This window comes from Zonotrichia albicollis, unplaced genomic scaffold (genome assembly GCF_047830755.1).
Source record: "Zonotrichia albicollis isolate bZonAlb1 unplaced genomic scaffold, bZonAlb1.hap1 Scaffold_186, whole genome shotgun sequence".
In the NCBI taxonomy this organism is placed as follows: Eukaryota; Metazoa; Chordata; class Aves; order Passeriformes; family Passerellidae; genus Zonotrichia; species Zonotrichia albicollis.
Window position 1 is genome coordinate 20,664 of NW_027428380.1, and position 17,463 is coordinate 38,126.

Here is a 17,463-nt window from a genome sequence, read left to right on the forward strand (position 1 = left end):
TTAAAAAATTCAGATTTTTTCAGTATTTAATGAAAATCAAATGTGGGAAGTTTTTTTTATTTTTTGGAAATTTTTTTGGATGAAAATAAGGACAAAATTCAAATTATTTATGGAAAAAATCCCCTAAAATTCAGATTTTTTCTCATTAAAAATTCGAATTTTTTCTCATTTAAAATTCAAATTATTCAGTATTTAATGGGAATCAAACGTGGGAATTTTTCTGGATTTTTTTGGAATTTTTTGTGTGAAAATAAGCCTAAAATTCAAATTATTATTTTAAAAATCCCAATTTTTTCTCATTAAAAATTCAAATTTTTTCAGTGTTTAATGGGAATCAAACCTGGGAATATTCCTGGATTTTTTGGAATTTTTTTGTGTGAAAATAAGGCCAAAATTCAAATTTTTTTACAAAAAATCCCCTAAAATTAAAATTTTTTCTCATTTAAAATTCAAATTTTTTCAGTGTTTAATGGGATTTAAGGCTGGGAAATTTTCGGGATTTCTTGGGAATTTTTTTGGGTGAAAATAAGGCCAAAATTCAAATTATTTATGGAAAAAAATTCCCTAAAATTAAAATTTTTTCTCATTAAAAATTCAAATTTTTTCTCATTAAAAATTCAGATTTTTTCAGTATTTAATGGGAACCAAATGTGGGAATTTTTCTGGATTTTTTGGGAATTTTTTTGTGTGAAAATAAACCCAAAATTCAAATTTTTTTACAAAAAATCCCCTAAAATTCCAGTTTTTTTTCATTAAAAATTCAAATTTTTTCAGTGTTTAATGGAGTCAAATGTGGGAATTTTTCTGGATTTTTTGGGAATTTTTCTGTGTGAAAATAAGGCCAAAATTCAAATTTTTTTAGGAAAAAAACCCCAAAAATTCCTATTTTTTCTCATTAAAAATTCAAATTTTTTCAGTATTTAATGGGATTTAAGGCTGGGAATTTTTCTGGATTTTTTGGGAATTTTTATGGGTGAAAATAAGGCCAAAATTCAAATTTTTTTTGGAAAAAATCCCCTAAAATTCTATTTTTTCTCATTAAAAATTCGAATATTTTCTCATTAAAAATTCAAATTTTTCAGTGCTTAATGGGATTTAAGGCTGGGAATTTTTCGGGAATTTTTTTTGTGTGAAAATAAACCCAAAATTCAAATTTTTTTTGGAAAAAAATCCCCTAAAATTCCAATTTTTACTCATTAAAAATTCCCAATTTTGGGGGATTTATTAAGAATTTTCCTGGAATTCTTATGGAAAAAAAACCCCCCAAAATCCAAATTTTTTTTCATTTTAGGGAATTTTCCTGCCAAAAAATCCATTTTTTTCCCCATTAAAAATCCAAATTTTTTCCATTTTTTGGGGAATTTTCCTGCCAAAAATCCAATTTTTTTCACGTAAAAATTCAATTTTTTTTATTTTTTGGGGAATTTTTCTGCCAAAAAATCCAATTTTTTCCCCATTAAAAATTCAATTTTTTTTTTATTTTTTGGGCTATTTTCCTGCAAAAAATCCAATTTTTTCCATTAAAATTTCCCTTTTTTCCCCATTTTTTGGGCTCCAAACCTGGGAATTTTCCTGGAGTTTTTGGGAATTTCCTGTGGAAAAAAACCCCAAAAATTCCAATTTTTTCTCATTAAAAATTCCCAATTTTGGGGGATTTATTGAGAATTTTCCCGGAATTCCTTATGAAAAAAAACCCCAAAAAATCCAATTTTTTTCTCATTTTTTGGGGAATTTTCCTGCCAAAAAATCCAATTTTTTCCCCATTAAATATTCAATTTTTTTTCATTTTTCGGGGGATTTTTCTGCCAAAAAATCCAATTTTTTCCCCATTAAAAATCCAATTTTTTTCTCATTTTTTGGGGAATTTTCCTGCCAAAAAATCCAATTTTTTTCCCATAAAAAATTCAATTTTTTTTCATTTTTTGGGGAATTTCCCTGCCAAAAAATCCAATTTTTTCCCCATTAAAAACTCAATTTTTTTCATTTTTTGGGGAATTTTTCTGCCAAAAAATCCAAATTTTTCCCCATTTTTTGGGGAATTTTTCCTGCCAAAAAACCCAATTTTTTCCCCATTAAAAATCCAATTTTTTTTCATTTTTTGGGGAATTTTCCTGCCTAAAAATCCAATTTTTTTCCCCATTAAAAATCCAATTTTTTTTCATTTTTTGGGGAATTTTTCCTGCCAAAAAATCCAATTTTTTCCCCATTAAAAATCCAGTTTTTTCTCATTTTTTGGAGAATTTTCCTGCCAAAAATCCAATTTTTTTTCTCATTAAAAACTCAATTTTTTTCATTATTTGGGGCATTTTCCTGCCAAAAAACCCAAATTTTTTCCCATTAAAAACTCAATTTTTTCCCCATTTTTTGGGGCATTTTTCCTGCAAAAAAATCCAAATTTTTTTCCATTTTTTGGGAGAATTTTCCTGCCAAAAAATCCAAATTTTTTTCCCATCAAAAATCCAATTTTTTTTCATTTTTTGGGAATTTTTCCTGCCAAAAAATCCAATTTTTTCCCCATTAAAAACTCAATTTTTTTCATTTTTTGGGCAATTTTCCTGCCAAAAAAATCCAATTTTTTCCCCATTAAAAATCCAATTATTTTTTCATTTTTTGGGGGAATTTTCCTGCCAAAAAATCCAATTTTTTCCCCATTAAAAACTCAATTTTTTTCTCATTTTTTGGAGAATTTTCCTGCCAAAAAATCCAATTTTTTCCCCATTTAAATTTCCCTTTTTTCCCCATTTTTTGGGTTCCAAACCTGGGAATTTTCCTGGATTTTTGGGGAATTTCCTGTGGGAAAAAACCCCAAAAATTCCAATTTTTACTCATTAAAAATTCCCAATTTTGGGGGATTTATTGAGAATTTTCCTGGAATTCCTTAGGAAAAAAAAAAAAACCAAAAAATCCAATTTTTTTTTCATTTTTTGGGGAATTTTCCTGCCAAAAATCCAATTTTTTCCCCATTAAAATTTCCCAAAAAATCCAATTTTTTTTCATTTTTTGGGCAATTTTCCTGCCAAAAAAAATCCAATTTTTCCCCCATTAAAAACTCAATTTTTTTTCATTTCTTGGAGAATTTTTCTGCCAAAAAATTCAATTTTTTTCTCATTTTTTGGGGAATTTTCCTGCCAAAAATTCCAATTTTTTCCCCATTAAAATTTCAATTTTTCCCCATTTTTTGTGCTCCAAACCTGGGAATTTTCCTGAATTTCTGGACATTTACAAGGCACAAAAACTCTTTGCACCAAAGCCTTGACCGCCCAATAATCCACCGAGTTTTCATGGATGTGACGCCGCAATTCCAGAAAATCCTCGCCCTGGAAGGAAAAAAATTCAAAATTAATTCCAAAACTTAAAATTTGGGGAAATTTTCCCAAAAAAAACCCCAAAAATTTGGGGCAAATCCCTTAAAATTCCACCAAAATTTCAATTTTTTCCCCCAAAAATTCAAATTTTTTACCCCAAAAATTCATATTTTTTGCCTCAAATCCCCCAATTTTTTCTCATAAATTCCCCAATTTTTTTCCCAAATTTTCTAAAAATTTCCCCCCAAAATTCTGAGATTTTTTCCCAATTTTTTTCTGATTTTTTCCCAATTTTTTCTCACAATTTTGCCCCAATTTTTCTCAATTCCCCCAACATTTTCCCAATTTCTTCCCGATTTTTTCCCCCAAATTTTCTCTGATTTTTTCCCAAATTTTTCCCAATTTTTTGCACATTTTCCCCACATTTTTTCTTCAAAAATTTCTCAATTTTCTCCCAATTTTCCATACATTTTCCTAATTTTTCCCTAAAATTTTTCCCAATGTTCAATAAATTTTCCCCTGATTTTTCCCAAACTTTCACCAATTTTTCCTGATTTTCTCAAAAATTTCCCAAATTTTTGCGATTTTTTAAAATTTTTCTCCAAATTCTGATTTTCCCCCAGTTTTTCCCCACAAATTCCCCTGATTTTTCCCCAAATCTTTTCCTGATATTTTCCAAATTTCTCCTCAAATTTTCTGACATTTTCCCCTCAAATTTTTCCTGATTTTTTCACCTAATTTTCCCAAAATTTCACCCAAATTTATCCTTATTTTCCCCCCATTTTTCTCCCGATTTTTCCCCCCCACTTTAACCAATATTTTCACCACATTTTTCTTATTTTTCCTGATATTTCCCAAGTTTCCCCCATTTTTTCCCTGACTCTTCCCCAATTTTTGACTAAAATTTCCTCCAAGTTTTCTCAATTTTTGTCCAATTTTTTGCTAAAATTTCCACCAAATTTTCTCAATTTTTGTCCAATTTTTCCAAATTTTTTCTCGATTTTCCCCCATGTTTTCCTGATTTTTTCCCCCAATTTCCCCCATAATTTCTCCCAACCATTTCCCAATTTTCCCTAAATTTTCCTCCATGTTTTCCCCAATTTTTTCCTTAACTTTCTCCCAATTCTCCACAAAATTTCCCCTAATTTTTTCCTGATTTTTCCCCAAGTTTTCCTCAAAATTTTCCCAATATTTTCCTGATATTTTTCCAATTTTAACTCTTGCTGTGGTGTGTTCTTAAGTTTGTTATTTGCTCCCCCCATTTTCTGTATTAAATGGTTTCTCCCTTTCCCTTAAGTTTGTTAGTTTGCTCCCCCCATTTTCTGTGTTAAATGGTTTCTCCCTTTCCCTTAAGTTTGTTAGTTTGCTCCCCCCATTTTCTGTATTAAATGGTTTCTCCCTTTCCCAGGACTTCCTGTTGCTACCCTGTCAGTTACGTTGCTATGGAAACAAAACTGCTCCTCCCTTGGTTTCTCTTATAAAGTGAAAGTGTCTCCTCCTTGGGCTCAGTCAATCACTCCTTTTCTCCTCCCAGGTTTCTAGAATTTTCTTTTCTCTGGGAGTTATGGTTGGCTGTAGCCCCGGAGCCCCTCCTCCCTGGCCTTCGCCCCTCACCAGACAGCCGGATTCCAGGGCCGTGGACGCCCCCGCGCAAATTCTTTCCTAGTTTCTCCTCATTCCCTCACTCTTTTGTGAGGGACGCCATGAACGCCCTCAGGGGGCTCGGGTGCCGCACAGCGCCCACATCTCGGGAGCCATGAGGGACCCTGTCAGATCCTGGCAGCCACGAACTCCCTCAGAGGGGCTCCGGTGCCCACACCCTGCCCGCCATGAGGGACCCCTCACATCCCAGCAGCCATGAACTCCCTTAGATCCCGGCAGCCATGAATGCCCTCAGAGGGGCTCTGGTGCCGCAAAGCGCCCACACCCTGCCCGCCATGAACGCCCTCAAGGGGGCGCCCACACCCTGCCGGCCATGAGGGACCTCCTCACATCCCAGCAGCCATGAACTCCCTCAGGGAGGCTCCGGTGCTGCACAGCGCCCACAACCTGCCCGCCATGAACGCCCTCAGATCCCGGCAGCCATGAACGCCCTCAGAGGGGCTCTGGTGCCGCACAGCGCCCACACCCTGCCAATATTTCATCCATTTTTCTCCTATTCCCGTACCCCTTTGTGCAGTATCAGATGTCCCCACGCCGGTTTGCCGTCCCTACCGGCCCTGCCCACGTGCTGCAGGAAGGCCTCGGTGCAGGCGGGCCCGCCGTGCTGCAGCACCGCCCTCAGGGGGGCTCTGTCCATGCCCAGGCCGATGCAGGCGGTGCCGCACAGCGCCCACACCCGGCCCGCCATGAACGCCCTCAGGGGGGAGGCTACACCCGGCCCGCCATGAACGCCCTCAGGGGGGAGGCTACACCCGGCCCGCCATGAACGCCCTCAGAGGGGCTCTGGTGCCTCACAGCGCCCACACCCTGCTCACCATAAACACCCTCAGGGGGGTGCCCACACGCTGCCGGCCATGAGGGACCCCCTCAGATCCCGGCAGCCATGAGGGACCCCCTCAGAGGGGCTCTGGTGCCGCACAGTGCCCACACCCGGCCTGCCATGAATGCCCTCAGGGGGGCAGCTACACCCTGCCCGCCATGAACGCCCTCAGATCCCATAAGCCATGAACTCCCTCAGAAGGGTTCCGGTGCCTCACAGCGCCCACACCCTGCCCGCCATGAACGCCCTCAGGGGGGCGCCCACACTCTGCCCGCCATGAGGGACACCCTCAGATCCCGGCAGCCATAAACGCCGTCAGGGGGGCTCTGGTGCCACACAGAGCCCACACCCTGCCCGCCATGAACGCCCTCAGAGGAGCTCTGGTGCCTCACAGCGCCCACACCCTGCCAATATTTCATCCATTTTTTCTCTATTCCCGTACCCCTTTGTGCAGTATCAGATGTCCCCACGCCGGTTTGCCGTCCCTGCCCACGTGCTGCAGGAAGGCCTCGGTGCAGGCGGGCCCGCCGTGCTGCAGCACCGCCCTCAGGGGGGCTCTGTCCATGCCCAGGCCGATGCAGGCGGTGCCGCACAGCGCCCACACCCGGCCCGCCATGAATGCCCTCAGGGCGATGTGCACACCCTGCCCGCCATGCATGCTCTCAGATCCCGGCAGCCATGAACGTCCTCAGGGAGCTCTGGTGCTGCACAGCGCCCACACCCTGCCCACCATAAACACCCTCAGGGGGGTGCCCACACGCTGCCAGCCATGAGGGACCCCCTCAGAGGGGCTCTGGTGCCACACAGCCTCCACACCCGGCCCGCCATGAACGCCCTCAGAGGAGCTCTGATGCCGCACAGCGCCCACATCACAGCAGCCATGAACTCCCTCAGAGGGGCTCTGGTGCCCCACACCGCCCACACCCTGCCCGCCATGAACGCCCTCACGGGGGCTTCTGGTGCCGCACAGCGCCCACACACTGCCGGCCATGAATGCCCTCAGGTGGGCGGCCACACCCTGCCGGCCATGACGGACCCCCTCAGATTCCGGCAGCCATGAACGCCCTCAGAGGGGCTCTGGTGCCTCACAGCGCCCACACCCTGCCAATATTTCATCCATTTTTTCCTCTATTCCCGTACCCCTTTGTGCAGTATCAAATGTCCCCACGCCGGTTTGCCGTCCCTGCCGGCCCTGCCCACGTGCTGCAGGAAGGCCTCGGTGCAGGCGGGCCCGCCGTGCTGCAGCACCGCCCTCAGGGGGGCTCTGTCCATGCCCAGGCCGATGCAGGCGGTGCCGCACAGCGCCCACACCCGGCCCGCCATGAACGCCCTCAGGGGGGAGGCTACACCCGGCCCGCCATGAACGCCCTCACATCCCGGCAGCCATGAACGTTCTCAGAGGGGCTCTGGTGCCGCACAGCGCCCACACCCGGCCCGCCATGAACGCCCTCAGGGGGGTGCCCACACCCTGCTGGCCATGAAGGACTCCCTCAGATCCCGGCAGCCATGAACGCCCTCAGGGGGCTCTGGTGCCGCACAGCGCCCACACCCGGCCCGCCATGAACGCCCTCAGGGGGGCTCTGGTGCCTCACAGCGCCCACACCCTGCCCGCCATGAGGGATCCCCTCACATCCTGCCCGCCATGAACGCCCTCAGAGGGGCTCTGGTGCCGCACAGAGCCCACACCCCGCCAATATTTTATCCGTTTTTCTCCTATTCCCGTACCCCTTTGTGCAGTATCAGATGTCCCCACGCCGGTTTGCCGTCCCTGCCGGCCCTGCCCACGTGCTGCAGGAAGGCCTCGGTGCAGGTGGGCCCGCCGTGCTGCAGCACCGCCCTCAGGGGGGCTCTGTCCATGCCCAGGCCGATGCAGGCGGTGCCGCACAGCGCCCACACCCGGCCCGCCATGAACGCCCTCAGGGAGGCGGCCACACCCTGCCCGCCATGAGGGACCCCTCACATCCCAGCAGCCATGAACTCCCTTAGATCCCGGCAGCCATGAGGGACCCTGTCAGATCCCGGCAGCCATGAACTCCCTCAGGGGGCTCTGGTGCCGCACAACACCCACATCCCGGCAGCCATGAACTCCCTTAGATCCCTGCCGGCCATGACCTCCCTCAGAGGGGCTCCGGTGCCGCACAGCACCCACACCCTGCCCGCCATGAACGCCCTCAGGGGGCTCTGGTGCTGCACAGCGCCCACACCCCGCCGGCCATGAACGCCCTCAGGGGGGCGCCCACACCCTGCCAGCCATGAGGGACCCCCTCACATCCCGGCAGCCATGAACGCCCTTAGAGGGGCTCCGGTGACACGTACTGCCCACACCCTGCCAGCCATGAAAGCCCTCAGGGGGGCGCCCACACCCTGCCCGCCATGGGGGACCCCCTCACATCCTGCCCGCCATGAACGCCCTCAGAGGGGCTCTGGTACCGCACAGCACCCACACCCCACCAATATTTCATCTATTTTTTCTCCTATTCCCGTACCCCTTTGTGCAGTATCAGGTGTCCCCACGCCGGTTTGCCATCCCTGCCGGCCCTGCCCACGTGCTGCAGGAAGGCCTCGGTGCAGGCGGGCCCGCCGTGCTGCAGCACCGCCCTCAGGGGGGCTCTGTCCATGCCCAGGCCGATGCAGGCGGTGCCGCACAGCGCCCACACCCGGCCCGCCATGAACGCCCTCAGGGTTCGGCGCCGCCGCTCGGCGCTCAGCCCGGCGTGGTACACAGCGCACACCTGCATGGCTTCTCCTTTCCCTGCAAAAATCAACAATTTATCACTTTCCTTGCAATTCCAGCTTTTTCCCCTCACATTCTGTGAAATTCCCCAAAAATTCCCCCAAAAATTTGTAATTTTCCCCTCAAATTCCATGATTTTTCTGAAATTTTTGCCCACGTTTTCTTGAAATTCCTCAATTTTCCTGATTTTCCCGCCAAAATTCACATCCGCTCTTCCCAGACAGTCCCCAAATTTTTTCATTTTCTCCCCAAAATTCCACATTTTTTTCCCAAATTCTTCAATTTTTTCCTGATTTTCCCGAAAGTTTTCTCCAATTTTTTCCCTAAATTCCTCCAGAAATTCCAGATTTCCCCCAAATTCCCCAATTTTTTCCTCATTTTCCCCCAAATTTCCCCAATTTTTTCTCAAAATTCCCAAATTTATTTTCAGAATTCTCCAAGTTTTTCCCCAAAATTATTCTGATTTTTTCCCCAAATAATTTCAATTTTCTCCCCAAAAATTGCCCAAATTTTCCCATTTTCCCCCCAAAATTGTCCAAATTTTCCCCACATTTTCCCCCTAATTTCCCCAATTTTTTCCTGATTTTTCATGCATAATTTCCAAATTTTCCTCCAAATTTCCCCCAAAATTCCCCAAATCCCCCCAATTTTCCCAAATTTTTTCCCAATTTCCCCCTAATTTTTTGCCCATAATTCTCCAAATTTTCCTGATTTTGCCCAATTTTTTCCCCAAATTTTCCCCCATTTCGCCCAATTTTTTTTCTAATTTTCCCGCTAAATTCCCAAATTTTCCTCTAATTTTTTTCCTGATTTTCCCCCAATTCCCCGTTTTTTCTGATTTTCCACCAACTTTCCCCAATTTCCCCCAAAATTCCCCCCAAAATTCTCCAAATTTTGCCAATTTTTTTCCATTTTCCCCACAAAATTCACTGAATTTTTTCCCAATTTTTCCTCATTTCCCCAAATTTCCCCCAAATGTTTCCCTCCAAATTGTTCCTGATTTTTCCACAGATTTCCCCCAATTTTTTCCTGATTTTCACGCCCAATTTTTTTCTTTCTTCCCCCAAAATTCCCCAATTTTTCCCCAAATTTCCCCATTTTTTTCCATTTCCCCACAAAATTCACTGATTTTTTTCCCAATTTCCCCCCTTATTTTGCCCAAATTTTTCCTCCTTGTTTCCCCAAATTTCCCCCAATTTTTACCCCCAATTTTTTCCCTTCTCCCCCGAAAATTCCCCAATTTTTCCCCAATTTTTTTCCTAAATTTTCCCCATTTTTTCCCAATTTATTCCCTATTTTCACCCCCAATTTTTTCCCTTTTTTTTCTGATTTTCACCCACAACTTTTTCCCTTCTCCCCTCAAAATTCCCCAACTTTTCCCCAAATTTTTCCTCAATTTTTCCCCACAAAATTCACCCATTTTTTCCCCAATTTTTTCCCCCCATTTCCCCCATTTTTCCCCGATTTTTCGCCCAAATTTTTCTCATTTTTTTCCATTTTCCCCACAAAATTCACCGAATTTTTTCCCAATTTTCCTCTTTATTTCCCCAAATTTCCCCCAAATTTTTCCTGATTTTCCCCCAAATTTCCCCCATTTTTTCCCTGATTTTCACCCCCAATTTTTTCCCTTCTCCCCCCAAATTTCCCCAATTTTTTCCCATTTTTCCCCAATTTTTTCCTGATTTTCACCCCCAATTTTTTCCCTTCTCCCCCCAAAATTCCCCAATTTTTCCCCCCATTTTCTCCCATTTTTTTCCATTTCCCCAACAAAATTCACCAAATTTTTCCCCAATTTTTCCTCCTTATTTCCCCAAATTTCCCCCAATTTTTCCCTATTTTAACCCCCAATTTTTTCCCTTCTCCCCCCAAAGTTCTCCAATTTTTTCCCCAACTTTTGCCCATTTTTTTCCATTTCCCCCAGGAAATTCACCGAGCATTTTCCTAATTTTTCCTCCAAAATTTTCCTGATTTTTCCCCAGATTTCTCCCAATTTTTTCCCGATTTTCACCCCCAATTTTTTCCCCAATTTTTACCCCCAATATTCCCAAATTTTCCCCAAATTTCTCCCAATTTTTCCCAATTTTTCCCCCCAATTTTTCCCTGATTTTCACCCCCAATTTTTCCCTTCTCCCCCCAAAATTCCCCAATTTTTTCCCCAATTTTTTCTCCAATTTTTTCCCCAATTTTTTCTCCAATTTTTCCCCCAACTTTTCCCCCAAATTTCCCCCAAACTTTCCCCCAATTTTTTCCATTTTCCCCCAATTTTCCCCCCAAAATTCCCCAAATTTTTGCCAATTTTTCCCCCAAGTTCCCCAAATTTTTTCCCATTTTTTCCTCCTTATTTCCCCAAATTTCCCCCAATTTTTCCCTATTTTAACCCCCAATTTTTTCCCTTCTCCCCCCAAAGTTCTCCAATTTTTTCCCCAACTTTTGCCCATTTTTTTCCATTTCCCCCACGAAATTCACCGAGCATTTTCCTAATTTTTCCTCCAAAATTTTCCTGATTTTTCCCCAGATTTCTCCCAGTTTTTTTCCTCAATTTTTACCCCCAATTTTTTCCCTTCTCGCCCCAAAATTCCCCAATTTTTCCCCATTTTTTTCCCAAATTTTTCCCATTTTTTCCCCAAATTTTTCCTGATTTCCCCCCCAATTTTTTCCCTTCTACCCCCAAATTTCTCCCAATTTTTCCCATTTTTTCCCGATTTTCACCCCAATTTTCTCCCTTCTCCCCCCAAAATTCCCCAATTTTTCCCCATTTTTTTACCCAAATTTTCCCCAATTTTTTCCATTTTCCCCACAAAATTCACCAAATTTTTCTCCAATTTTTCTCCAATTTTTCACCAAATTTCACCCAATTTTTTCCCATTTTTCCCAATTTTCTCCCAGTTTTTCCCCAAATTTTTTCCCCAAACTTTTCCCAATTTTCCCCATTTTTCCCCCAAAGTTTCCCAATTTTTTCCCCCATTTTTCCCCAAATTTCCCCCAAACTTTCCCCCATTTTTCCCCAATTATTTCCCCAATTTTCCCCCAATTGCTTCCCGAATTTTTCCCCAAATTTTCCCCAAAAATTCCCCAATTTCTCCCCAACTTTTCCCCAGTTTTTCCCCAACTTTTTCCCCAAATTCCCCCCAAACTTTTCCCCAATTTCCCCCCCAAATTTTCCCCCAATTTTCCCCAATTTTTTCCTGATTTTTCCCCCAATTTTTCCCCCAATTTCTTCCCCAATTTTCACCCCCAATTTTTTCCCATTTTCCCCAAATTTTCCCCCAATTTTTTTCCATTTTTCCCCAAATTTCCCCAGTTTTTCCCCAATTTTTCCCCAAGCTTTTCCCATTATTCCCTCAACTTTTTCCCCAAATTTCCCCCAAACTTTTCCTCAAATTCCCCCAAGTTTTCACCCAATTTTTTCCCCAACTTTTCCCCACTTTTTCCCCCAATTTTTTCCCCAAAATTCCCCAATTTTTTTCCAATTTTTCCCCCCAAATTTTTCCCATTTTTCCCCCCAAATTTTTCCCATTTTTTCCCCAAATTTTTCCCCAAATTTTTCCCCAATATTTTCCCCATTTTTCCCCCAATTTCCCCCATTTTTCCCCTTCTCCCCCCAATTTTCCCCAATTTTTTCCCCAATTTTTCCCCTATTTTTGCCCATTTTTTCCCCAATTATTTCCCCAAATTTCCCCCAAACTTTTCCCCAATTTTTCCCCCAACTTTTTCCCCAAACTTTTCCCATTTTTCCCCCATTTTTTCCCCACCTTTTCCCCAATTTTTCCCCAATTTTCCCCCAGTATTTTCCCCAATTTTCCCCCAGTATTTTCCCCCAATTTTTTCCCCAATTCTTTCCCACTTTTCCCCCAAAATTCCCCAATTTTTTCCCTAATTTTTCCCAATTTTTTCCCCAAAATTCCCCAAATTTTCCCCCTTATTTCCCCCAATTTTTTCCCTTCTCCCCCCAAAATTCCCCACTTTTTCCCCCAATTTTTTCTCATTTATCCCCCAGTTTTCCTCCATTTTTCCCAAATTTTCCCCCAATTTTTTCCATTTTCCCCCAATTTTTTCCCCAAAATTCCCCAAATTTTTTCCATTTTTTCCTGATTTTTCCCCCAATTTTTCCCCAAAATTCCCCAATTTTTCCCCCAATTATTTCCCCAATTTCTCCCCAATTTTCCCCCCATTTTTCCCCCAAATTTCCCCAATTTTTTTCCCTTCTCCCCCCAAAATTCCCCAATTTTTTCCCCAAATTTTCCCCCAATTTTTTCCCATTTTTCCCCAACTTTTCCCCAAACTTTCCCCAATTATTTCCCCAATTTTTCCCCAAACTTTTCACCAAATTTTCTCCCAATTTTTTCCATTTTCCCCCAATTTTTTCCCCAATTTTTTCCCCAACTTTTTCCCCAAATTTCCCCCAAACTTTTCCCAAACTTTCCCCCAATTTTTTCCATTTTCCCCCAATTTTTCCCCCCAAATTCCCCAAATATTTCCCATTTTCCCCCAAAATTTTTCCCGATTTTCACCCTCAATTTTTTTCCCTTCTCCCCCCAAAATTCCCCAATTTTTCCCCCAAATTTCACCCCCATTTTTTTCCCCAAACTTTTCCCAATTTTCCCCCAAATTTTTCCCATTTTCCCCCAAATTTTTCCCCAAAATTTTTCCCCAAACTTTTCCCAATTTTCCCCATTTTTCCCCCAAATTTTCCCATTTTTTTCCCCCATTTTTCCCCAATTTTCCCCCCAAACTTTTCCCCATTTTTCCCCCATTTTTCCCCCAATTTTTCCCAAAAAAAATCACCGATTTTTTTCCCCAATTTTTTCCCGATTTCCCCCCCAATTTTTTCCCTTCTCCCCCCAAATTTTTCCCCATTTTTTCCCCAAATTTCCCCATTTTTCCCCCATTTTTTCCCCAATTTTCCCCCAACTTTTTCCCCAAATTTCCCCCAAACTTTTCCCCAATTTTTCCCCAAACTTTTCCCATTTTTCCCCCAAATTTCCCCCAATTTTTCCCGAATTTTCCCCCATTTTTCCCCCAAATTTTCCCCTTTTTTCCCCAATATTCCCCAAATTTTCCCCCAAATTTTCCCCATTTTTTACCCAATTTTTCCCAAATTTCCCCCAAACTTTTCCCCAAACTATTCCCATTTTTAACCCAATTATTTCCCCAATTTTCTCCCATTTTTCCCCCAAATTTTTCCCAATTTTCACCCCCAAGTTTTTCCCTTCTCCCCCCAAAATCCCCCATTTTTTTTCCCATTTCTTCCCCCAATTTTTCCCCAAAATTCCCCAATTCTTTCCCATTTTTCCCCCAATATTCCCCAATATTTTCCCCAATTTTCCCCAAATTTTTCCCATTTTTTCCCCAAACTTTTCCCATTTTTTACCAATTTTTCCCATTTTTCCCCAACTTTTTCCCAATTTCCCCTCATTTTTCCCCAAATTTTTCCTGATTTTTCCCCAAATTTTCCCCAAATTTCCCCCAAACTTTTCCCCAATTTTTCCCCAATTATTTCCCCCAACTTTTTCCCAAATTTCCCCCAAACTTTTCCCCAAACTTTTCCAATTTTTTCCCCAAATTGTCCCCCAATTTTTTTCCATTTTCCCCCCAATTTTTACCCATTTTTCCCCAAATTTTTCCTGATTTTTCCCCAAATAATCCCCCATTTTTTCCCCAATATTCCCCAATATTTTCCCCAATTTTCCCCCCATTCTTCCCCCAATTTTCCCCCATTTTTTCCCCAATTTTTCCCGGTTTTTTCCATTTTCCCCACAAAATTCACCGATTTTTTTCCCCCTTTCTTTCCCGTAATTTCCCCATTTTTCCTCCAAATTTTTCCTGATTTTTCCCCAAATTTCCCCCATTTTCCCCCAAATTTCCCCCATTTTCCCCCCAATTGTTTCCCCAATTTTTCCCCAATTTTCCCCCCTTTTTTTCCCATTTTTCCCCCATTTTTCCCCCAATTTTCCCCAATATTTTCCCCAATTTTCCCCCAATATTCTCCCCATTTTTTCCCATTTTTCCCCAATTTTTCCCCAATTTTTTCCCATTTTTTCCCCAATTTTTCCCATTTTTCCCTAAATTTTTCCCCCAAAATTCCCATTTTTTCCCCACCTTTGATGGTTTCCATGCCGGGCACCTCAGGGAATTCGCTCTGGATGAGCTGGGCCAGGCGCTCGCTGTCCTCCCTGCGCGTGCACACAACCAGCACGCAATTCCCACAATTCCCACAATTCCCGGAATTCCCAGAATTCCCAGAATTCCCAGAATTCCCAAATTCCTCCGAGCTCCAGCGGCGCAGCATCCGCAGCACGGCCTGCAGGGAAAAATCCGGAATTTTCACCAAAAAATTGGGGGGTTAGAACAGAAAAATGGCAAAAATATCCAGGAATTTGGCCCAAAAAATCGGATTTTTTTTCCAGAAAAATTGAGATTTTTTTGTAAAAATTCCATTTTAGGGTAAAAAGAAAAATTGGGATTTTTCCCCATAAAAATGGGGAATTTGTTCCCAAAAATTGGGGGTTTGCCCATAAAAACGAGGAAAAAAAGAAGAATTTGTCCCAAAAAATTGAGATTTTTTACCTCAAAAAAAGAATTTTTTTCCCCAAAAAACCGATATTTTCCCCCCAATAAAAAAGGGAATTTTCTGCAAAAAATTTGAGATTTTTTTACCATAAAATGGTAAAAAAGAAGTTATTTGTCCCAAAAATTTGGATTTTTTTCCCAGAAAAATTGAGATTTTTTTACCCTAGAACAGAATTTTTAGAAAAAAAATTGGGTTTTTTCCCCATAAAAATGGGATTTTTTGGCAAAAAACGGAACTTTTCCCCTCAGAAAATGTGCGATTAATCCCAAAAAATTCAATTTTAACCCCTAAAAATGGGGGTTTCCCCTCAGAAAATGTGGATTTTTTCCCAAAAAAATCAATTTTAACACATAAAAACGGGGATTTTCCCTCAGAAAATGCAGAATAAATCCCAAAAAATTCAATTTTAACCCCTAAAAACAGGGATTTTCCCTCGGAAAATGTGGAATTATTCCCAAAAAATTCAATTTTAACCCCTAAAAACAGGGATTTTCCCTCAGAAAATGTGGAATTAATCCCAGAAATTGTGGTATGAGGCCCTAGAAATCTGGACTTTTCCCTCAGAAAATGTAGGATTTCCCCCAAAAAAGGCAATTTGAGGCCTTAAAATGGAGAATTTTCCCTCAGAATATGTGGATTTTTTCCAAAAAAAAGCAATTTTCAGCCCTAAAAATGGAGTTTTTCCCTCAGAAAATGCGCAATTAATCCCAAAAAATGCAATTTCAGGCCTTAAAAATGAGGATTTTCCCTCACAAAATGTGGATTTTTTCCCAAAAAATCAACTTTAAGCCCTAAAAATGGGGATTTTTTTCCAAAAAAAGCAATTTTAAGCCCCAAACCCGGGGATTTTCCCTCAGAAAACGTGGAATTAATCCCATAAAATTCAATTTTAACCCCTAAAACCAGGGATTTCCCCTCAGAAAATGTCGATTTCTTCCCAAAAAACGCCATTTTAAGCCCTAAGACCGAGACTTTTCCCTCAGAAAATGTGGAATTCATCCCAAAAAAAGCAATTTAGAGCCTAAAAACATGGGCTTTTCCCTCAGAAAATGTGGAATTAATCCCAAAAAATGCAATTTTAGGTTCAAAACATAGACTTTTTCCCTCAGAAAATGCGCGATTAATCCCAAAAAATTCAATTTTAAGCCCTAAAAATGGGCATTTTTTTTCAAAAACTTCAATTTTAACCCCTAAACCTGGGGATTTTCCCTCAGAAAATGTGGATTTTTTCCCAAAAAAAGCAATTTTAACCCCTAAAAACGGGGATTTCCCCTCAGAAAATGTCGATTTTTTTCCAAAAAACCCAATTTTCCCCCCACACCCGGTGATTTCCCGCCCGCACCTGGTCGGGGTCGCCCTAAAAACGGGGATTTTCCCTCAGGAAACGCAGAATTAATCTCAAGTAATTCAATTTTAACCCCTAAAAATGTGGATTTTTTCCCAAAAAATTCAATTTTAACCCCTAAAAACGGGGATTTTCCCTCAGAAAATGTCAATTTTTTCCCAAAAAATTCAATTTTAAGACCTAAAAATGGGGATTTTCCCTCAGAAAACGTGGAATTAATCCCAAAAAATTCAATTTTAACCCCTAAAAACGAGGATTTTCCCTCAGAAAACGTGGATTTTTTCCCAAAAAAGGGCATTTTAAGCCCTAAAAACGGGGATTTTCCCTCAAAAAACGCCGGATTAATCCCAAAAAATGCAATTTTAAGCCCTAAAAATGGGGATTTTCCCTCACAAAATGTCGATTTTTTCCCAAAAAATTCAATTTTAAGCCCTAAAAATGGGGATTTCCCCTCAGAAAACATGGATTTTTTTTCCAAAAAAAGCCATTTTAACCCCTAAAAACGGGGATTTCCCCTCAGAAACTGTGCGATTAATCCCAAAAAATGCAATTTCAGGCCTTAAAAATGGGGATTTCCCCTCAGAAAATGTGGAATTTTTTCAAAAAAAAGCCATTTTAAGCCCCAAACCCAGGGATTTTCCCTCAGAAAATGGGGATTTTTTTCCAAAAAACGCCATGTTAAGCCCTAAGACCGAGAATTTTCCCTCAGAAAATGTGGAATTAATCCCAAAAAATTCAATTTTAAGCCCTAAAAATGGAGATTTTCCCTCAGAAAATGTGCGATTAATCCCAAAAAATTCAATTTTAACCCCTAAAAACGGGGATTTTCCCTCAGAAAATGTGGAATTAATCCCCAAAAATGCCATTTTAAGCCCTAAGACCGAGACTTTTCCCTCAGAAAATGTGGAATTAATAAAAAAAAAATCAATTTTAAGCCCTAAAAATGTGGCTTTTTTTTCAAAAAAAGCAATTTTAACCCCTAAAAACGGGGATTTTCCCTCACAAAATGTGGAATTCATCCCATAC

At 41.7% G+C, this 17,463-nt stretch overlaps 1 protein-coding gene across 1 annotated transcript in view; it reads right to left on the minus strand.

The window, feature by feature from the left end:
• The window catches only part of LOC141727683 (ATP-dependent DNA helicase Q4-like), a 65,904-nt gene that overhangs the window by 16,251 nt on the left and 32,190 nt on the right, over window positions 1-17,463 (minus strand). Inside the window, exons 10-14 of the mRNA XM_074533958.1 lie at window positions 14,621-14,822; window positions 8,264-8,539; window positions 7,513-7,722; window positions 6,928-7,181; window positions 3,192-3,317 (exon numbers count right to left, since the gene is read on the minus strand). Of these exons, the coding sequence (XP_074390059.1) occupies window positions 3,192-3,317; window positions 6,928-7,181; window positions 7,513-7,722; window positions 8,264-8,539; window positions 14,621-14,822 (1,068 nt within the window). The remainder of the gene's footprint in view (window positions 1-3,191; window positions 3,318-6,927; window positions 7,182-7,512; window positions 7,723-8,263; window positions 8,540-14,620; window positions 14,823-17,463) is intronic.